The sequence below is a fragment of the Bemisia tabaci genome, chromosome 8 (genome assembly GCF_918797505.1).
Source record: "Bemisia tabaci chromosome 8, PGI_BMITA_v3".
Lineage (NCBI taxonomy): Eukaryota > Metazoa > Arthropoda > Insecta > Hemiptera > Aleyrodidae > Bemisia > Bemisia tabaci.
The window spans coordinates 8749485-8773267 of record NC_092800.1 but is presented as its reverse complement, the minus strand read 5'-3'; the positions used below and the strand labels follow the sequence as shown (position 1 = coordinate 8773267).

Genomic DNA, 23783 nt, shown 5'->3' with positions numbered 1-23783 from the left:
AGAGAAAAATCAGAGAAATTTTCAATCAGAAATGCCCAAAATTCTCGTGGTTAATAGGCAATTTGTGAGGGGAAATTTGGCAACATTGGAATGCAGTTACGTTCTTTCGTCCGGGAGACAACGAATTTTGTTCTCACCCTAGCGTCAAGGATTAGGAGTTACGTCTAATATTTGATTTTTTTTTACGTTTGTTTCAGAGGCTAAAAGAAAAGTTGAACATTTTAGCGATTAGTGTTGCAAACCAATGGGAAGGCGTTAGACTGACCGTGAAGAGAGGTTGGACCGAACGAAATGACCTCGACCCGACGGATCTTCATTACGAGGGCAGAGCAGTAGACATACGAACAAGTGTATGGAATAGCTCGCATATGGGTCTACTCGCCAGGCTAGCGGTCGAAGCCAAATTCGACTGGGTCCATTATGAAAGGAAGGGCTACGTACACTGCTCTGTCAAATCTGGTAAGTCTCTTGCCATTAGGATAATACATATGATATGCTTGTCTTCCAGATATCTTTTCTCTTTTACTTTAATTTAAAACCATTGCTGGGTGAGAAGTTATCATCGCAACGCAATTTAGAGGTAAAAATTTGAAGCACACAATGTCCTAAATTTGATCAAAATTGAGACGTCGATTGCAGAAAGGGCATATCTATATTAAGGTGTATCAAAATCTCAAACGTGAAAATATCGGAATTTTTCCCGAAACTTGCGGGAATCGGAATTAACTCGGAATTAATTTCGGAATTAATTGCGGAAACCTCGGAATCTTCGGTAATAAAATGGCAGCACTGCCCTGCCGTGTTAAGGAAGAACGCCGTATGAACCTTCAGGCGCTGCCAAATTGCCTTTAATAAAATGCAAATTTCCTGGTAAATTTACGAATATTTTCCTCCCAATTTTTCAGATAGTTTAGTTCACAATTTTGCCTAAAGATTCTGAAAATTTAAAAGAAAAATATTCATAACTTTCCCCGAACATGAAAATTGTATCGACGGAAATTTGGCAACGCTCGATTGTTCATACGGCGTTCTTCCTAAGCACAACAGTGCCAGTTTGGTGTTTTTTGGAAACCAACGCCGGAGCTCTATCGTAACGCGGGCTCTTGATACCCAAAATCAAGCTCTGAATCGAGTAGCGATACTATCTTAGCAGGGGCAGGTTCTATCACGCATCCGACGAGAGTGTGGTTGGTCTTGACGGTCAATGCTCACTCATCCTTGACCCCAACCCCGGGCTCCCATTTCACATTTCACGTGAGCATCTCTTTAACGGTGCAGTGACTCCAATTCAAGGGCAAGCATGCAGCTAATGTGCCGCAATCCGCTATGAGCATTCGGGAACAGAGCAGTGGCGTTGCGTGCTTTGCGATATATCGATTGGTGTGCGATTTAAACCTATAAAAAAGAATCGATAAACAGGGTGTTCGCAACGAGCACCTCAATAATCGATTCTTTACAATAGCTTCAAATTGAGAAGTATCGATAATCGATTCACGCCTCGCCACTGGAACAGAATATCCCAAAGTCACAGCTCCCTCACCAGATTACTATCCGAGTCAGGGAGAAGGCTTGTTGGACCATCGTTGTGAAATCGATTAGGAAACGGGGAGAAACCGCGCGCACTCCCATACTCACAGTTGTGATTGCTAATTTGGAATTTAGAGGAAGCAGAATAGACACAAAGAGGGTATGGAGGATACGCACTGTGTTGTTTCGCCTTCAATTTTCGAGGTACGCCAGAAAACATCCTCCGTGCAGCAATATAGTTTGTTATCTATTCGAGGATTATAGTCTTGTATTTCTTGCAAATCATGTTTTGCAGGTAATTCTGGTAAACCTAGAGTCCCTTTATACTGAGAGTCAAGACAATTCGGCTCATGGATGTCACAAACGGGAATAAAGATTACAGAAATTGAACGTTTTTCGTAATCTTTGATCGGCCCATTCTTAAATGCCTTTCTCCGTTCCTCCTCTCATTCCGTTTGTTCCTTGCCGAACCGTAATTCCCTGGTCCATTCCAGATTATAATCTTTGCAATTGGTGAAAGTGTAATCTTTATTCCCGTTTGTGACACTGTGGAGGCCTAAAATACGGGAACCAATCAGAAATGGATTCAAATTGTCTTGACTCTCAGTATAAAGGGACTCTAGGTAAACCTTGCCGTATGATTTTGAAGTTAGATCAATATTGCTCAAGTCTGTATGATTTATATTAGATGTATGCGATATCAAAATAAAAATTCACTTCCGAATTTCCTCAGTAACGTAGTACGCATCGATGGTGAAAGTTGAAACAAATGTACCTCAATTTGTGACGTTACGAGTTTATTTTAATATTTTACGTACTTTCGTACGTTAAATTAATTTTATTTTCAAGCTTATAAACTACATGAATTTGATTTTTTCAATTCTGACATCTTACTAACTGTTGAGTTTTGAACGACGTGCTAAGTACTTTACTTGACAGACAAGCCCTTGTTTGAGAACTTTTGTAGGCCCTCTCTGCCGTGCTTAAGAAAAACACCGTATGAGCCTTCAGGAGTTGCAAAATTTCCCCTCTTAAATCATTAATTTTTGGAGAGCACCATGCGTATTTTTCCTTGAAATTTCCGTGTACTATAGATCAAATTCTCTGAAAATTTTGAAGAAAAATATCCAAAAGTCTCCTTGAAAATTCGTATTTTATACAGGGAAATTCGACAACGACTAAAGGTTCATACGGCGTTCTTCCTTAGCACGACAGCACTGATGCTCAAACTTTTTTCCACCATGCCGGGATACTAGTGGAGGGAGTCGTCTCTGCCGATATGGCAACAACGCGGAAAGGCGACCTCCCACCACAGTTTCGGCAACTCTTTCGGCGTTTCGAACCCTTATTTATCCTGGAGGTATACGATAAAAGAAAATAAATTAAAAACTCGATAAGTTTTGCTGGGATTCCGCGGCGCATGCGCAGTGGGCCCGAACACCCGGCTGGAAAATAAACTGGCATGGTTGGTTAAACCGATGTCGTTGATTTGCGGCGGCTGCTCGAGAATAAATGTTTCCCGAAAAATCTCCGCCCTTTCTCAGGTTCAAAGATCCGCCATCGAGATAGCAGCGCGAAATCGCTGTACCGCGAGTCGAAAAGAGCATCAGTTTTATACCGAGTCAACTTCAAGCCTGTAGAGGTCTCACTGGTCTCACGGTCAAACTTGAGTTCGATCATTTCAGGCGGCGCGCCGCCTGAAATGTTGGCCCCCTAGGTTGGGTATTTATTTTTATCGGCGCAGCAAATATTTGCCACTAAGGAATACTCAAATAAGAAAATTCATAAAATGTTCGTGCATTGGTAATGTAACTCAGTGTGCGCAAGAGCCGCGATAAAAAATTCCGACCTCTTTGCCTTTTTTGGTTTCTTTTCGGGTGTACAGTAGACTCTGGATTATCCGGCTTCGTATTATCCGGACTCTGGATTATCCGGCTTCGTATTATCCGGACTCTGGATTATCCGAATCGATTTTGCAACCATGTAACTACGTACGCATTCCGATAAGTGAGCGGATCCGCGGAGAAGCGGTCGCAAGGCATATTGGCGCCTGCAAGGCTGAAGGAGTACTTCACGCATTGCGCCAAACAGTGAGGTCGGCGTGGAACGCATTAGCGCCTACTAGATTGCATAAATACTTCTCGCATTACGCCAAACGCAGTGCAGTCGGTTAGTTAGCCTAAAACGCACATTAGCGGCTACAAGACTGCATGAATACTTCACGCATTGCGCGCTTTAATCGTTGTATTGTAATTTATCGTTGTCGGCTACCATTCACAATCACCATTGAGTCGTTCAGTTTGGCGTTAACCTTTTAAATTCGTGTTGGTATGTACATGATGCATACATAATAAGAATACTGTGGTGTTGGTAGGTGGTGTTTGTGTTTACTATTTTATCCGGATTTCTTTTTCATCCGGATAGGGCCCGGCACCAATTAATCCGGATAATCTAGAGCCTACTGTATTACCGCTTTAGCACGGGTCTGAAGGGCGATTTTCGCGAAAAATCTCCATTTCTCAGCATTCAACCGCAAATTCGCCAAACCTGCATTTGTCGCCAAACCTGCATTTTTCGTCAAAATCACTCTCTAGCCCCATTTTAGGGCAGTAGTAGACCCAAAAGAGGTCATATCATAATGCATTCCTTAATACACCCTCAATGAGAAAAAAAATCGTAAAGTTGAGAAAATCCAGGCTAGGCCCTTATCGATTCCCCTCTTTTTCAGATATTTTTTCTCCTCGAGTTAGGTTACGTTTTTTAATCCGAAAAATTCCGATTCCCCATCAGAAGAGGAAAGTTCCAATAGTCATGATAAAATAGACAGCGCGTACGAAAAATAACCAATTCGCTCTTAAGGTGATTCGATGGACGCCATATTTTGTGTCAGAACGGCATGCGATATATCGCATCAATTGGTTCCATTTTTTTCAGGTACTCGTCATTTTTCTCCAATTTTGAGATCGCAATTCTGTTGTCAGGAGACTTAAGCACTCATACTTACCACTGTTAAGAAAGAAATATTCAACGTAATAAAGGCGTGGTTTTTTAGAGAGAAAACATAGCATTCGATACTGATATCGAAACTGCGCTTGAACGCGATATTTTCTCTCCAAAAAAACCACGCCTTTATTACGTTGAATTTGTTTGTAAAAATTGGTAAGTGAGTGCTTTAGGATCCTGAAAACAGAATAGCGATCTCAAAATTTGAGAAAAATGACGAGTAGCTGTAAAAATGGAACCAATTGATGCGATATATCGCATGCCGTCCTGACTCGAAATATGGCGTCCATCGAATCACCGTAAAAGAGTTGTAATCTCCTTCATACATTCAAGTTATCCTCACGACCAAGAGGGAGGCAACCGATGTCTTGGGCCCGAGCACCGGATTCAGCATCCAGCCTCCATCTCTGCGACTGCCCCGCTCCGTGGCCGAGGCACACGGGATCCTAGGCGATTATGGTAATACGCCGAGAAGTAAAACCTGTCAAATCGGAATGCGAAGCGAATCGCAGAGACGACTCGGCTACTAAAATCAAAGGCGTGTTTCGGCGAGGAAAAAGCCCCACGAACCCGGCCCCCGCCCCCTCTCGTCCCGCGGCCCCTCCCAGCTTTCATTGACCAACTCGCCCCTCGATGAGTAGGTCAACAAGTCGAAAAAATCGGACGCGGTCGCGATATTTACTCTCGGGGAGGCTGACAGTTCTCAGGGTAAACACGATCCCGCTGACCACCCTTAACGAAAGTCAACCCCGAACGGGATTCGGCTCAGGTAAACACCGACCCCCGCTCTTTTCGCGAGGAGGGGTGGATTTTTGAGGGGTCCTCTTACTTTCGCACATCGTCGGTGGAGTCTCCTGCACCGAACACCGAAAAAAAAGTGAAGTTGATGCAACATTCAGGGTGTAAAGAAAGTGTGCAAGAACTTATAAAATGCTGAATTACCCTCTACAGCAGTTAATTTAGCAATGGCAAGATGTAAAACTAACTGCTGTGGTGGGTAATTCATCATTTTATAAGTTCTCGCACACTTCACTTACATCCAGAATGTTAAATCAACTTCACTTTTTTTTTCGGCGAAGTGAAGTTAATTTAAAATTCTGGACGTTAAAAACGTGCGCGGGAACTTTAAAAATGCTGAATTACCCGCCGCAACAGTTGGTTTTACATCTTGGCATTGCTAAAGTAACTGCTGTAGTGGGTAATTCAGCATTTTATAAGTTCTCGCACACTTCACTTACATCCAGAATGTTAAATCAACTTCACTTTTTTTTCGGTGAAGTGAAGTTAATTTAAAATTCTGGACATTAAAAACGTGCGCGGGACTTTTAAGTGTTTCAACATCTTAAGTTTATCGAATATAGAACGCGCACTATAGTGCTAGTAAAGTGGTGAAGTGGCCTGAGGATGGAATAGGTATATTCCGAAATGTACATAGCCTGAAGGAAGAGAAGAACAAAACAACCAGGAAGAAAAAATAAATAAATCAGGTAATACTCAGTTATCAACCTGGTAAAATGAAAAATTCACAAACTTTAAAAATGCTGAATTACCCGCCGCAACAGTTGGTTTTACATCTTGGCATTGCTAAAGTAACTGCTGTAGTGGGTAATTCAGCATTTTATAAGTTCCCGCACACTTTTTTAACATCCATTATGTTTTCACTTCACTTTTTTTTCGGTGTGCATATCCTGAGTAAAATTCCTGCAGCACATATGGTGGGCTTAGAGGACATAAGAGCAGTAAGTACAATATTTGCTATTTCGAGAAGTACACCGAAAAAAATAATATGCTGTTTTAGCATCTAGGATGTCAAAAATGTGTCTGGTGATCCCAAGATGCTGCCTTTACTGCCCGCGCAGTTGAATTTGCATTCATAGGATGTAAAATTAACTGCGAGGGCAGTAAAGGCAGCATCTTGGGATCACCAGACACATTTTTGACATCCTAGATGCTAAAACAGCATATTATTTTTTTTGGTGTACGTGTTTGAAGTTTCAAAATTACATAGATCTCTATGGTGGAGAGGAAGTTCAAACTGACTTGTTGATGCTTAGAAATTGAACTTGGGGAGCGAATTTTTCACAGAATATGCATTAAGACAAGGTTTACTTGAATCATTTATACCTCAATTTTTTCAAAACCTGCACTTTTACACATTGTTGGTGGGGTTTTCTGCATACCTACCCTGAGAGAAACTCCTGAGGCACATATGAGGGACTTGGATGACCAAGTGCGTAAGTGAATTTTTTGAAAAAATCGAGATATTAATGATATCATGCAAAACTAATTTAAATGCATATTCTGTGAAAACTTCCCTCCAAAATTAAGCTTAAAAAGTGAGTTGAAGCTGTCTTCCCGCCGTAAAGATCCATGGAATTTCGATACCTCAAACACGTATTTCGCAAAATAGAAATTCGTATTTAACCATCCGTGGCGAACGGTATGTAGCACAAACCTCACCTCGGTGCTCCATAAGATTCCTGCAAATACGGACGATGCAACATGCATTACTCGTCTCTCAGTAACTGAAAGCGCGCAATGCCATTTTTTCATTTTAAATTAACGGCTAAAATGGTTGTACGGCGGTATTTAGAGGTTGTTGAGAATGGGAGGAGTTAATGCACAACGAGCAATGTAATTTCTTCCCATCAGCAGCCTAACGTTTTAAAATATTTTTTTCCTTGCATTTTAAATTCACATTTGGACCGCCTGTAGCAGAAAGGAACCAAGCTACATCATCTATTGCCAGAACTGGGCAATGTTTTACAAAAGAAAATTTGTGTGAATTCTATTTAAAATTTAAAGAGATTTTCCTCGTATAATGCAGGAAATTTACTGAAATTTGCAGAAAAATCCTTATAATCGTTTACAAGTAAAAAATTAAAACGCATTTTAAATTCACATTTGGGCCGTTTGTAGCAGAAAGAAACTAAGCTACATCAGCTATTGCCAGAACTGGGCAATTTTTTACAAAAGAACATTTGTGCGTATTCCATTTAAAATGTATAGAGATTTTCCTCATATAGTGCAGGAAATTTACTGAAATTTGCAGAAAAATCCGCACAGTCGTTTACAAGTAAAAAAGTAAATTGCCCAATTAAATGTGGAAACAGCTGACGTGGCTTGGTTCCTTTCTACCTAACACGGTTCATTTAAGTTTGTATTCAAATTGCAAATCCGAGAAATTCTCGAACACTCCATTGACTAAGATGCTAAATTAGAAGTATGTACCTTTTTGATGGATTCATCGACTCTTATTTTGATGAGCGTGGGATTGTACAAAAACGTCGTATCCTAATTCCCTCGCGATTCCTCGGATGAGATCAAAATACGCGATGGAGGTTCCACCAGTTGATGCAGTCCCCAGATCATATTTTGGCATGTGGCCGTCCAAATATTTGCCATTCCTCCCGATCAATTCGGGCTGACAGGTGGTATTCGAGGGCTCGAAATGCCGTCTCGAAAAGCGTGCGCAGTAATCGAACCTAATGACATTTTTCCAATTTTTTTCGAACATCCACCGTCACCTCAATCAGGATCCAGACATTCTCGACTCGGTTTGGTGGACGATAAAAAAATCAGACTTTTGATCAGGTTTATGCCAAAGAAAAAGCGAAGTTGCCACTTCGATCACACACGCGCCGTTCCCAATGAATTCGTATTCCCTCGGAGGAAATTTGGCAACGCCTGACGGTTCATACAGCGTTTTCCCTGAGTACGGCAGCATATAACAGCGCTCCAGAATTTTTTCCAATAGCCTATCCTTAAGCGCAATTGGAAAACTGTCCCCACTATTCCCCTTAAAGTAAGAACAAATTACATTAAGGAAAACCATGCGTGAGAAAGTCCTAGGTATTTCCGTCTGCTATTTTCAGCCTCCTTTGTGCGGACTGCACCACTCTCTCCTCGAGTTTTTTCCTCTTCGATTTTATATTTTTATCGCAGGTCGAGCAACGGAAAACTGGTTTTGTCCTAACACGAGTCTCTCCTCTCTCATGATTCTCGTCTTTGTCATTTTTCGCCGTGTAAATCGAATGCCACGAATTCCGATTGAATAATGTCAATCAGCACGCTTTTTTATGACGGTTCGCATAATAAATCATCGCGCTCCATTAAAAAAGAAAAGAAATTGATAAGTTGTCGAATTAGAGAGCAAAAGAGTTTGGTCGAGGCAGAAGTTAAATTCTGCATAAATGATATAATTCCTTAAATGGGTTTAGTAAAATTTAATGATATCGGCGGAATATTTTTCCGTTCGAAATGGGGTTGGATTCGAGATTCATTTTCACAGTTAAAATTTGATTAAATTAAAACCGGAAAAATGCAGTAATTCTCATTTTTTACGCACGTCTTGCAGAAGCATCGACTGGTGAAAAAACGTTTAGAGAATACGCAAAGGTCCAAAGGACAACTCTTAAGAAAACTAAAACGTTATTTTCAGGAAACCCTTTTTGGGTATACATCCAAGTAAAATGTACGAGAGGTAAAAATTTCGAGTAAACTTAAAGTTAACAATTTTAGGTTCCTGAACATGTTTCGTTTTTATTCGTTTATTGCGAACTTAAAAAGTGCAATCCGTCGATTGAGCGATGCGACTGACATCACATCATTGCACGTTTTTCTCGTAATATCTGATAGATTGACACAATACAGTCTGCCGGAATATAAGCGGGTCTCGGTATGAGATGCAATTATTTTAACACTCTGGAGCGCAAATTGCATACGCGGCGGAATTGAAGGCGTTTTGAATGCGTGTAAAACCAACAAATGAGCGAGTCATTTCTCCTCGAATCATCGAGGCTCTCGAGTCGAAGCTCGGTGAAAAGCAAACCCGAGGTCAGTCTCAAAAACAGGGGTGTGTTGACTGTGTTGAGTGGAGTCGCTAGCAGTAGGACACGGAGTCTGTCACGCTGCGGCGCACGGTAGAACGAGATAATGGCAGAGGTCGGACAAGAAATTTTCGGGTAAAATTTCAAATTTCGATGTTACTTTCATCACAAATTTAATTTCAAGAGGTGATTCTGAAAGAAAATTTCACTAGGAAACCAATGTAACCACTTCTAAAACCTCAAAATTTTGTATAAACGGAGTTATAAGCGTGTAAAGTCTCCAAATTTTGTCCGACCTCTCCTACAATGGAAAAAAGTAGCTTGGATCTAGAGTCCGGACTCTTAAAAACATTGACGAGAAAAAATACTTTTGATTCAATCGGATTTTCGCTTAAATCAAGAACCATGCCTCTTAATTTGAGCGGATTTCCTTTGGATTCAAGCAAAAATCCGATCGAATCAAGGGTATTTTTTCTTGTCATTGTTTTCAACAGTCTAGACTCCAGATCCAAGCGACTTTTTTTCCAGTCACTGGAAAAGACACACTGTATCTAGAGCCCAGACTCTTGAAAACATTGACAAGAAAAAATACTATTGATTCGATCAGATTTTAGCTTATATCAAAAGGAAATCCGCTCAAATTAAGATGCATTGTTCTTGATTCAAGCGAAAATCCGATTGAATCAAGAGTATTTTTTCTTGTCGATGTTTTTAAGAGTCCGGACTCTGGATCCAAGCTACTTTTTTTCCATTGTAGGAGAGGTCGGACAAAATTTGGAGACTTTACACGCTTATAACTCCGTTTATACAAAATTTTGAGGTTTTAGAAGTGGTTACATTGGTTTCCTAGTGAAATTTTCTTTCAGAATCACCTATTGAAATTAAATTTGTGATGAAAGTAACATCGAAATTTGAAATTTTACCCGAAAATTTCTTGTCCGACCTCTGCCATTATCTCGTTCTACCGTGCGCCGCAGCGTGACAGTCTCCGCGTCCTACTGCTAGCGACTCCACTCAACACAGTCAACTTATAACTCCGTTTATACAAAATTTGAAGGTTTTAAAAGTGGTTACATTGGTTTTTTTCAGTCCAGCGGGCCGATTATTGAAACTTATAGACAAAGCTATAGACAAACACGACAAAAGGGATTTGAAGGGACCCTATTGGTGGAAGCAGGTGGTGGTAATAGACATAGGAAGTAGGTAATAGACTAACTAACGGCAACCCATTAAAGACCCGACAGTTAGTCCATCATTTTCTTCCTTAGTCTATGAGAACCAACCATGTCAACCAATAGGATCGCTCCATACTCCCTGCCCGCAGTGATATTAACTCGATCCACTGTGCGGCGCGACCGCAAGCCAGATACCGGGGTCCGCACCCCGCGGGCCCCCCCACGAACAGACCCTTGTTCACATTCCGACATGCGTTGCAACTAGCGACACTGTTTGATATACAGTCCTGTTTCCAATTAACTACATTTTATTAACCTTTTATAATCGTGCCTTCCGTCCGGACCAGCGACACCGCTGCCGCCCGGCGCCGCGAACCCCCGCCTCCGCGCTTTCCCGGCCTCGGAACCACCGCGCAGGTGACAACACGGCGCAACATTTAAATAATTCACACCGTTTCGTTGCCTCTTGCATCGGTATCGCTGCCGTGTTGCGGGAAAAAACCGTAAGTGCAGTCTGGCATGAGCCTCCAGACACATAAGAGTGTGTGCTTGCCGTGGCCCGTACGGAAAATGCACTTGCGGCTCTGCGCACTTACGGCAGATCTGCCTCCGTATCTGTAAGAGCTTGCCTCTCACCCACTGCCCTTCCCTCCCCGCCCTCCGTGTTGGACCCTGGACCGTAAAAGACGCTCTTGCCAGCTCGTCAGGTTTCCATTCATTGGATTGGTCAGTTCTGAAACCACTCGACTCGAGTTTCCATTTTTTTACAGAAAAAAATCTCTTTCGGCCCGATTATTGATACTGTGTCGGCATGGAAAGAGACATAGTCATATCTCCACTAAGCAATAGATCGCATTTCGATGTCTTGTCGGGCTGCTTTAAATTTTCAATAACCGGCCCGCAGAGGTAGATCGAAAAGACTTTCGTCTACATTGCAGTGCCATGCAGTGATTGTGGTGTCCCATGTAGTGGTCAGGGGGAAAAAAACATTGTGCCCTTGTCTAATGAGTGCGAAAAATCGTAACGGTTTGTAAATCGTAAAGTCGTGAAATAAACGTATCTATGCTAAATTGGACGTATTTCTGTCAAACAGGACTATGTGCATTACGGCATGAGCCCTGGGACCCATAAGAATACATGCATAACAGGGCTCACGTCATAATGCACATAGTTCCGTTTGACAGAAATACGTCCAATTGAAGAATGTGCATAGGGTTTGCGTGCGACATAGTTCCTCTTAGCATGAATGCGTCCAAATGATAAGCATATATCAATGACGTAGAGACTTTAACGAAAGGTTAGAAAAGTAAACCACATCTCTTCCGCCATCTGCGTCCAAATGATGTGCATATCAATGACGTAGAGACTTTAACGAAACGTTAGAAAAGTAAACCACATCTCTTCCGCCATCCCGGTTTCCCCTCACGACTGCAAATTTTGTCCGGTAGTTTTACCTTGCTTGCAGATCTGAACTTACGCTGACATGATATTATTTTCCATGAAACATATGTGTAGTTCATGGTGGTATTACTGTTTTCTAGCGCCCGAGTTTGCCTACTAAATGCTGAAGTGTTTAATGAACGAAATTTAACTTATACAGAGGGTCTCACCCTCTGCGACCGCTGCGGGGTCCGACCCCCGAAGCGCTCGGCACTTTAGGCATTATACGTTGGGAATCAGTGCTTACAGCGCGAATTCTCGACACATGCAAGAACAGCTCAAATCGAAATGCAAGCATCCTCGGCTCTGCAAAGCAGTGGCGTGGCGTGCTTTGCGATATATCGATTGTTATGCCATTTAAACCTATGGAAAAGGATCGATAAACAGGGTGTTCGCAGCGAACACCTTAATAATCGATTCTTTACCATAGGTTTAAATGGTAGAACAATCGATACATCGCAATGCACTCCACGCCACTGCTGCAAAGACGAGTCGTCTTCGCACAGACGGATCAAATTTTCCCGCGGCGGATTTTCCAGCGAATCGGCAACGCTGAGCAGAATTTGCATGTTTTACGCTACCTACTTAAAAGGTACTTAACTTCTATGTTTTCGAGTATATCAAAGGGTAATCCCATTGAATCGAACGCCCTGCAGTCCGGCAGGGTGGGGCCCTGGACTCCTTTGACTCCGGAGCGGTTTTCGAAATCGTCTGCAGTTGTGTTGGGACTCGGACGTTGAGGCGGCTCAGTGACATTGAACCGCCAAGGCGTGACGAGGGGTGAGGGGTGGGAAAGGGGGCAAGAATGGATCCTATTACTGTGACGTCAGAAATCTTGCGTCCTGCTTTTGTGCCGGTTCCACACACACGGCTCCGAACACGTCCGATACTATAAAGCGCACTTCGGACGTCGAAAATGGCAGCCGAAAGTGAGGTTGCGTGGTCGTTGCTCAATGGTCGTTTTTTCGGAAATTTCGAATCATATTCATCCAAATATGCACTCAAAATTGGAACTTAGTTGCGCTTGATTCGGATAGGCAACTAAACTAACTTCCTGGCAATGCGGGAAGTATCGCCGTGATTGAAGGCGCTAGAGAATCGAGGCGGTGCGATTGACGTTTTGTATCGATGAAAACTTTAGTATTTTTACTATTGCAATTTGACGAGTTAACACACCTGCCACTTGCAGATTTTCAGAAATTTTACTTGTTTCATCCTTGGTAACATATTGGTATCATATTGGCAATTTACTGAATTTGTCTCATCGTAATTAGGTAATATTGGCACAAAATAAAAGCGAATTTGCACTTGAATGATTTCGCACTTTGATTTATAATAATACCAAATTGATATAGTTAATGATATCATGTTGATACGTAATAACACTACCCTGTGTGAAAACGAGAGAGTTGGCCTTGTGCAGCTATGCATGGAAACGGCAAATCTTTCGGCACTTAAACTTTTCAAATGCACCAGGAAGTTGTCTACTGAATTTTTTTTTTTTCATTATTTATTGCAGAAACCCCTTCCTTTCAATTTCAAAAACTTGGAAGAAAATTCCTGTAAGAGAATAACATACAAATTGCAAAATGATTGCAGAGACAGATTATTACCCCGTAAATGCTTCGTTTCCTTACTTCCGTTCAAGTTTGGATAACTTAGTAGGTTTAACGATTGCCCTTTGGTGGATGCTCAAACGCATCATGAATTTGCCTTAACCTTACACTGTGTCACGTCGAATTCAAAGGGGCCGGCACCGCCTCCAGCACTGCCGTGCTAAGGAAAAACGCCGTATGAACGTTCAGGCGTTGCCAAATTTCCTCTGGCAAATCACTGATTTTCAGGAAATTTTTTCAATATTTTTCCGCTAATTTCTCAGATAATTTTGTTTGTAATTTAACATAAGGTGTCGAAAAATTTCAAGGAAAAATATTCATAATCTTCCTCAAAAATAAACATGTTATCGAAAGAAATTTGGCAACTCCCGAATGTTCATACGGCGTTTTTCCTTAGCGCGGCAGCGCACGTCAACGGCGGTCACAAAGTACGTTTAACGATCTCATTCATTCAGATTACCATTATCATCATTACCATCATGATCATCACTGCCATAATCATTTCAGTTTTCTTCCCCGTTTTTCTATTCACTCCCTGCTCCCGCCTCGAAACCCGACCTTTCTGGTGGCGTGGCGTGTTTTTCGATTTGTCGATTGATCTCCTATTCACACCTATGGAAAAAATCGACAGGGCGTTCGCAACGAACACCTTATATATCGATTCTTTACCACAGATTCAAATGGGGGAAAAATAGGAAATCGATCACTCTGGAAGTTTCCTGACTCGCGCGAAGCTTATTTTTCGATGTATCGATTAATCTCCTATTCACACCTATGGAAAAAATCGATAGACAGGGCGTTCGCAACGAACACCTTATATATCGATTCTTTACCACAGATTCAAATGGGGGAAAAATAGGAAATCGATCATTCTGGAAGTTTCCTGACTCGCGCGAAGCTTATTTTTCGATGTATCGATTAATCTCCTATTCACACCTATGGAAAAAATCGATAGACAGGGCGTTCGCAACGAACACCTTATATATCGATTCTTTACCACAGATTCAAATGGGGGAAAAATAGGAAATCGATCATTCTGGAAGTTTCCTGACTCGCGCGAAGCTTATTTTTCGATGTATCGATTAATCTCCTATTCACACCTATGGAAAAAATCGATAGACAGGGCGTTCGCAACGAACGCCTTATATATCGATTCTTTACCACAGATTCAAATGGGGGAAAATCGGAAATCGATCATTCTGGAAGTTTCCTGACTCGCACGAAGCTGGACCAAGGATTCCTCCGCGGCCGGCCATATCGAGACGAGCCTGATCTTTATCTCGAAACGGGTTGAGTCGGCAAAGGCCTCTCGTATTGTGTTTGATCAATATAATAAATTGCTTTTTAATTAAAAAAGGAATTTATTATAAAGAAAAAAAAGCGAGCGAGCGAGCGAGGGCAGGAGCTGGGAATCTGTCCAGATACATTCTCGGTGCGTGTATGACGGAGGAATTCGTTGTCGAACATGTGAAAATGAGGAATTGAATTTTTACAAGCCCGTGCGAGCGTTGAGCGTTGCGGAATGCTTTCTCTCTCTCTCTCTCTCTTTCGCCCTGGACGTGCCTTAGAATCTCGTCCGCTGCCTCTGTCTAACCGTTTGCTATGATGTAGGTATCCAGCAAATGTGCATGGAAACGCATCGCAACCACCATATTCAACGAACCATCTGGTTTTCAAACACTGCTCTCTGGCTATTAAGATGGATTCCTCTCGGGTATAATTCATATCGTCGCTCCTCTGGCATAAAGGCATAACTGCATTTAGAGATGTAACGAATCGTCGTTTAAAGGACGAATGAACTTAACGCCATTCCAAGGTTATATATATATGAGTCGCTTTTATAGCGCTCTTTGGCGCTGTGCGACGCCTAATCGCCACAAAGCTCGGTCTTCCCACAGGTCATCAGGAGTTGACAATCTCTTATCTCATTTAACACCCCCTGTCGCCAACCTCTCACTGGGCGTCCCCTACGTCTCTCCCAGGAGGAACCCAATCAAGCATCTTTTTGGCAGCCTCTCTTCCGTCATCCTATTGACATGACCATACCAAACAAGTTGTTTGGTCATGACGTCGAACACATTCCAAGGTTGCATTTATTAAAACAATTCAATTTTTTACAAGAATGTACCTGTGTAATTTTACGTCCAAAATTGTTTTGATTCGTGCACAAGACCAGAGGAAACATCAGCGAAGTTTTCAGTTGGAAACGACCAAGATTCTATTAGTAATATACAATTTGCGAGAGGGAATTTGGGAACATTGAAATGAAGTTACGTTTCTTCGATCTGCCCATATTATTCCCTGCCTCCAGAGGTTCGCCTGGAAGTGGAGATACGATCTTACGTATGAGAAGCGATATAACGGGTTGGGCTGCGAAATGGTCGAAAGGGTAGCCCCTTCTTTGATGTATGATGATGTGACGTCGATTCAGAATGACATCGATATAACACCTCATTGATGATTAACTTGCATAAGCTTAGCTGGGATAAGAAGGGAGTACGAGTGCATACGCTGCCAACTGAATGCAGGGTTGCCACAAAATTTAGAAAATTAAATTTCCCGACATTCCATTGATTTTTGTGACACATTTGAGTAAAAATCCCTGACAATTGAGGATATTCCAAAAGGCCAAAAAGACAAAACTTGAAACAGTTTTCAGGTCAAATTTGTTGTCCTAAACGTCAAATGCATTATAAAAGGCTGATAAAGATGGGCTAATCATTTTTCCCTGACATTTCCGTCATTTTTCCGACATCTCCAGGTTTTCCTTGACTTTTAAAAATTCCCTGACATTTCCCGGGTTTCCCGGTATTTCGTGACCGTGGCAACCCTGTGGATAGTTTGCTAAACTGGAGAGAAGAGATTTGAACCGCAAGTTGACCCGAAGGTGACACTTGGGGGTAGCGAAGTAGCTTGAGGGGCGGGCGGGGGGGCCTCGTGAGAAGTGACAGTTGATGCCGGGCACACTCGAGAAGGCGCAAGGATGCAGGATCAAAGGGAGCGAATTGGCGCTAGAAAAGAAAAAGGTTGAGAAGGTCGAGGACACTCGAGCAGTGGCGTGGCGTGAATTGCGATACATCGATTTTTATTCCATTTAAACCTATGGAAAAGGATCGATAAACGCAGCGAACACCTCAATGATCGATTCTTCACCATAGGTTTGAATGGCATAACAATCGATGTATCGCAATTCACGCCACGCCACTCGAGCGCGCGAGAACACCCACGGAGCCCCCCGAGGTTGTGACAAGACAGAACAAAACCCCGCGCGGAGGGACCAGTGGTGTGGCGTGAATTGCGATACATCGATTGTCACGCCATTTAAACCTATGGCAAAGAATCGATTATTAAGATGTTCGCTGTAAACACCCTGTTTATCGATCCTTTTTCATAGGTTTAAACGGCGTAACAATCGATATATCGCAATTCACGCCACGCCACTGGGAGGGACGAGGTCGAGAGCTCAAATTTGTCGACGGTAGTGCAGCGCGGTCGAAATGCGCGGTCAATAAAGTGGAATTGATAAAAAAAAAGAAAAACAAAAAAAGGAGCTAAATTGGACGCTGGCTGATTAATAGGACAAGTAGTGGTTTTCAGAGAAAACGAGGGAATATCGATTGAAGCTCGGCTCGGGGCGGGTGAGAAGCAGGGATTGTGACAACGTATAGGAAAACAATAGATCACGGAGCCGGAGCCGGAGGCCGAGGCGAGTTGGATAAAAAGGGAGACAAAGGAGCGGAGAAGTGTTTGAGTCGGTGAGTCATTAGGAGTGTTTAAGGCTCCCCGACACATAATTCATTGCATTGATATCGATCAAGCGTGCACCTTACAAGCATGCCACCACGCTGGGATTCCTCGCTCGTCCGCCGCCGACCGCGCCACCACACAGTGGCCCCAAAGCTCCCTCGTTTCGACCTCGATCCCCAACTTTGAAGAATAGAGATGTTGCATGTCGTCACCTTCCAGGCAAAGTATCACAAGCGCCATGCGACGTTTAAAAATTTCCGCCGCCATTATATTTTTTTACAGAGAAATTGTTCAACGGAGCTGTCCGAAAATTACACCGAATTTTCTTTGTGCTGCCGATAAAATTTAGTGAAATTTTCAAACAGATTCAACCAACAATTTCTCAGTAAAAAAATAAAATGGCGGCGGAAATTTTTAAACGTCGCATGACGCTTGTGATACTTTGCCTGGAAGGTGACGATGTGTGAGAGATTTGCGATTTGACCATTGATTCCTATGTAAAAGTTCGCGAGAAACACGATGGTGCCACTGGTTTTCTCTGAAATCATCTCCCAAGCTCAAAAAGAGCTCTCAAGTTGAGGCCAAAATGGAGGGGATATCCCACGGTATCCTGAGAATCATCATCCTACATCAAAACAAACTCTCCATGCAAAGATAGAGAGCAAATACATTGACAGGACTGCCACTTTATTTGGGGACTCCAAAACTGAAAACACGACAACCCTGCTAATGTATTTGCTTCCTATCTTTGCATGGAGAGTTTGTTTTGGTGTAGAGGTGGACTCTCAGGGTAGGGCGGGATATCCCCTCCATTTTGGCCTCACTTTGAGAGCTTTTTACGCGCTTGGGAGTTGATTTCAGAGAAAACCAGTGACACCATCGTGTTTCTCGCGAACTTTTACATTAGAGACAGCAGTCAAATCGCAAATTCCTCACACATGCAACATCTCCATTAGCCTCGTCGGCTGTTTCGCCTTCAATTTTCAAGGTAGGCCAAAAACAGCCTCCGTGCGGTAAAAGTTACCCATTCGAAGATTAGATCAGAATCCGATAGACGCTCGCAAATTCTAATTTGGTCTTGCGTTCCACCCGCCTCTCATGACAGCATCGTCCGATTAATCGGAATGGCAGACAGCGGGCTGATTGTTGAAATTGATAGAGAAGTCGATAGAAAAATCAGACAAGAGGAAATTCAAGAAATTCTATCGGTTGAAACGGATGGTTGTTGTAGACTAGGGAAGAAAATGATGGGTTGTCGTACATTAGTTGGTTGCAACCACCCGCTTCCACCAACAGAATCGCTCTATTTTACCTGTGTCTAACAATTTCAATCATTCGCCCTCGGAGTTGCATACGTCAATCTCTTCATTAGTTGAAAAACAGATAGGAAAGCCCGGAGACTTAAACGCGGCCGTAGAAAAGTAAACCATTTCATAACGTGACAGCTCCTTTTCGTCCAGTCCAGTTGGCTACGGCAGCCATGGTAATAACTTTTCCTGCCGAATACTTTTTAAAGAAAAGTGGATGTACGTTATTTTTTGGAATTTTCATAAAGTATTTTTTTTTTTCGAATGAAGATGAATCGGCAAAATTTTCAAGAAATTATTGAAACTTCTTTTACTTTGGAAATATAACATTTAGACGAGAAAATTCTATCGTTGCAAATATTAAAGCGGAGTATTTTTGTCCATTGGAATCTTATTTCACAGAGAAAGACAATGAAATCACTGAAGAACTTAAAAGCGCTCACATAGCAGCATTAATACCTACTGATCCTGGTTTCCATCTCATCTTTTCCAATTCCGTTTGTAAGATAAACATTTTTGACGTCACTGTGCGCCAGCAACACGACTGTCTTGACGCTTGTCCGCTCGACTAAAACTTGACGCGCTTTATAAATCTTCTCTTTCGGTCTCTTTAGGATCTTCCTTGTCTCCTGCTTCCTAACGAGAATTAATAAAATACCCTTCTTCCCACGTGATAAAAAGCAAATAAAAAAAAACAAACCGAGGAAAGCAGGATAGTTCGAGGTCCACGTTAGATTTTCGAAATGTCTATTCCTCATTTTGCCACTCGTTTTGACTCCATCCGAAGAAATTTGGGGACACCTGAACGTTCATAGGGCGTTTTTCCTCAGCGCGACTGCAGAATAGCGGAGTTCGAAGGGCGAATTTCAGTAATTTTTGTTGCGCAAATCGTGTTGCTAATTGCAACACGAAATTCTGAAGAGGAGACCAACTTTTCATAACCAATTCTGCCGTGCTGAGGGAAAACGCCGCATGAACATTCGAGAGTTGCCAGATTTCTCCCGATAAATCATGTATTTTCGAGGAAAGGTGTGCATATTTTTCCGTGAAATTTTCGGATATGTTAGATCAAGCTGCGAACAACAGCATCTGAAAAATTCGAAAATAAAAATTCAAAATTTTTCCGGTCAATTCGGTTTTTAGGAAAGAGAATCTGGGAACGTCTGAAGGCTCTTTTCATTGACACGGCAGAATTGGACCCCTCGCGAGTGACCATTGCGTAAAAGCGCTGTTGGGCAATGGAGATGTTGCATGTGTGAGGGATTTGCGATTTGACCATTAATTCTTATGTAAAAGTTCGCGAGAAACACGATGGTGCCACTTGTTTTCTATGAAATTGTCTCCCAAGCTCAAAAAAAGCTCTCAAAGTGAGGCCAAAATGGAGGGGATATCTCACCCTACCCTGAGAGTCCACCTCTACATCAAAACAAACTCTCCATGCAAAGATAAGGAGCAAATACATTAGCAGGGTTGCCGTGTTTTCAGTTTTGGAGTCCCCAAATAAAGTGGCAGTCCTGTCAATGTATTTGCTCCCTATCTTTGCATGGAGAGTTAGTTTTGATGTAGAGGTGGACTCTCACGGTAGGGTGGGATATCCTCTCCATTTTGGCCTCAACTTGAGAGCTTTTTTTGAGCTTGGGAGATGATTTCAGAGAAAACCAGTGGCACCATCGTGTTTCTCGCGAACTTTTACATAAGAATCAATGGTCAAATCGCAAATCCCTCACACATGCAACATCTCCATTATTTCAGTCTACCGCTCGGCACTCATCGGGCGTTGAGTGTTGAGCGCATAGCGCATCGCGCATCGTTTTAAAAACCCGCCGAGCGAGCGCGCCACCGTACGTCACAACAATCTAATTTCGCCCGAGCTAATTAGAATTTACGATAATTGATTAAAATCACTAATTAACCGATGCTGCGTCAACACGGCGGCGGTATGCCCGGGGAACAGGTTTTGAATGCGAGCAAACGAAGGATCGTCTCGTGGGGACGCAGCGTTGCCTGATTTATTCTGCAAAATCACGAGTTTTTCCGAAAACTTAGGAATCGTTCTCTTCAAATTTTCCGAGGAGTTCATCCGAAATTCAATCTGGTAATCCTGAAAAAAGGAGAAATAATCATATTTTCTCCCGAAAATCAGTACTTATCAGCGGAAATTTGGCATCACTCAAATGCTGATAAGGTGTCGTTCCTTAGCACGGTATAAATCGTGAAAACCTGAGACTAACTGATAACCCTGGGCGTGGGGTCAGCTCTGGGTGCCCTGAGTGTTGATGTTTCGAGCCTGAAGCGCATGCGCATACACACCAGTGGCGTGGCGTGCTTTGCGATATATCGATTGATCGACCATTTAAACCTATGAAAAAGTACCGATAAGCAGGGTATGTTCGCAGCGAACACCATGATAATCGATTCTCTACCACAACTTCAAATGGGGAAATATCGATCGATCGCAAAGCACGCCACGCCACTGACACACACAACTCTGCGACCCAACGAGATCAGAGACCGTGCTCTGGGAAGAGGATGGATCCGTCAATGGACCACTAGACAAGGTACGAATTCAAGCAATCTGATACATGTCTCTTAACCAGAATTTCACGTAGAACACGATTCGCGCAACGAAAATTACTGAAACCAGCTCCTGATGAAGATATTAACCTTTTTATTTCACATTGGTTACGCGGATTTTGAACTGCCCGCTCACAAGAAACTCAAAGCTCTACGTGAGTCAAATCGCGCACCACAACAGTTTCAGCTAGCCTCTCAATCGATCACTGTTCATAACCTACCATGTGTTGTTCAAATTATAAGCAATTTGCTATAGCTGAGCCCGCAAGCGTCAAAATTGAGGTTGCCAGATTTTTATATCGCAAAGACTGTCATGATAATGTTCAGCCCGCGATGTGAATCACGTAGAGCATTGAGTTTTAATGAGCGGGTGGTTTGAATTCACGCATCAGGAATCATTTAATATCATTGTAAGGAGTTATTTTCGGTAATTTTTGTTGTGCGCATCGTGTTTTACGTGAAATTTTGGTTAACAAATATGTATCAGAATCCTTAAATTCGTACCTTGTCTAGTGGTCCATATTGAGTTTCGATTTGCGTTTCGTCAAGATTGTGGTCGTGAAAGGTGAGGCATCCAATGATTTTTGAGTTATTAGACGATAAATATGAAAAAAAGTCAATAAATTAATAAAAAAAGCTTTTCAGCGCTCGGCTAGCCATATTGTATCTACGTGTCATGGAACATCTAAAACTTAGACAGAGCTTAAGAATTGTAACTGTTTTAGAATACCTGCAAGAGGGATTTTATCTGTAGAGTAAGAGAAACCCCGAAAAAAAGTGAGGTTGATTTCACATTTTAGATGTAAAAAAGTGTGCGAGCACTTATAAAGTGCTGAATTACCCGCCACAGCAGTACTTTAGCAATGCCCAGATGTAAAACTAACTGCGCTGTGGCAGCTAATTCAGCATTTTATGAGCTCTCGCACACTCATTTTACATCCAGAATGTTAAATCAACTTCACTTTTTTTGGCGATTCTCTTCAGATTTTCAGATGATTTTCTTCGACGTTCGATCTAAAAAGCCTGAAAAGTTCAGTGAAAAATATTCATAACCTCCTCCAAAAATAAATATCATCCGCGAAGAAATTTGGCAACATTCGAACGCTTGAGCGGCGTTTTCCCTCGGCGCGGCAGAACAGAGCTTCAACGGCGGTTACGAGATTCTCGCTGAAGGGCCAGTCCAGGCCACTTGACTACCAAATTGATTGTTAATAGAATCCTTTAGAGGGAGCTAAATAGTTAAATTTGTTTCTGAAAAGGTGGGCCGGGTCCTGTTTGTTCCCCAAGTTATGTGGGAAAAGCAAATAAGCCTCTGTTTTCTTTACCTTTCGTTAAAGTCGCCGACGACGACGCACAGTGGCTCGGGTCAATAGGAGGAGTCGGACAAAATTTCGAAACTTTAAACGCTTATAACTCTGTTTATACGAAACTTAGCGGTTCTGAAAGTGGTTTCATTGGTTTCCTCGTGAAATACCCTTTCAGAGACGCTCTTTAAAATTTAAAATGTGACAAAATAAACTTCCAAATTCGCAGTTTTCGTCGAGAATTTCATGTCCGACCTCTCTTATTGACGGGGTCCGCTGTGCGACGAGGCGCAATGAGAAAGCCGTTTCGGGCTGGGCACCCCGCACCTCGTCGGTTGTTGTTGTTATTATCAATAAATATTTGACACCGAGACTCCCGGCCTGTCTCTGCTCCATGTACCCAAACTTTAAAACCAAGCGCTCGCCTTTTCGTGCTCCGCGGTAGCTTTGCGAGGTGTCTTTGCGATACATCGATCGATCTGCCATCGAAACCCATGTAAAATGATCGATTAACAGGGTGTTCGCTTAGTAATCGATTCTTTGCCATAGCTTCTTATAGGGAAATATAGATAATCGATCGCTGTTTGCTCTTCGGTTTCGGGCTCTCGGATCGGACCACCGGCCACATAGGAGCCTCTCTCTTGTTTGTGCTTCTCAAAAGCCACGCTCCCGAAAAGAAAGACCCGTAAAAGAACCAACTCCGGCAGGTCTTGATCGTCAGCTATTCCTCGCTTGATCTTCCCAAGTACTGTATAACCAGTGTTAATATATGAATCATTGAGAACGGAAACACACCATCTCGGAAAAATGAAAATAATCGAGACACACACAAAACTGCACAGTAGGCGAAGAAGTTACTCTGAGGAAAAGATTTTTGCTGCCGAAAGACAAGTACTTATGGACAATTTAAAGATCCAAGTTGGAACAGATGCGTTAACTTCAACGACCTTTATGTAAATCAACTGTTTTCAATGGAAGTTGAGCATTTTCGAGTCACCGAGTTGATGTGTTTTCGTTCTCACTGATTCATATTTAAATTTTAGATAATAATTTATTTCATATACTTCATTTTGACGGGTATTCCGGGGTCTCTTGCATTGATTCCGATTTAGAAAGTTCCGAGAGGGATTCCGATTTTTTTTCCACAGTTCCGGGAGTCCGGAATACGCCCGGATTTAGTTCCGTGGATCGTCAAATTTGATGAGAAAAAAAAAAGCATCAATTTTGATCAAATAATCGGTCAAACTGACGGAAAATTCCA

The 23783-nt window shown here is 42.3% G+C and overlaps 1 protein-coding gene across 2 annotated transcripts in view; it reads left to right on the top strand.

The window, feature by feature from the left end:
* Positions 1-23783, top strand: part of hh (hedgehog signaling protein) — a 99900-nt gene that overhangs the window by 69635 nt on the left and 6482 nt on the right. For both annotated transcript variants that reach the window (XM_019060388.2, XM_019060389.2), the window contains exon 2: positions 198-459. In XM_019060388.2, coding sequence (XP_018915933.1) covers positions 198-459 — 262 coding nt within the window. The remainder of the gene's footprint in view (positions 1-197; positions 460-23783) is intronic.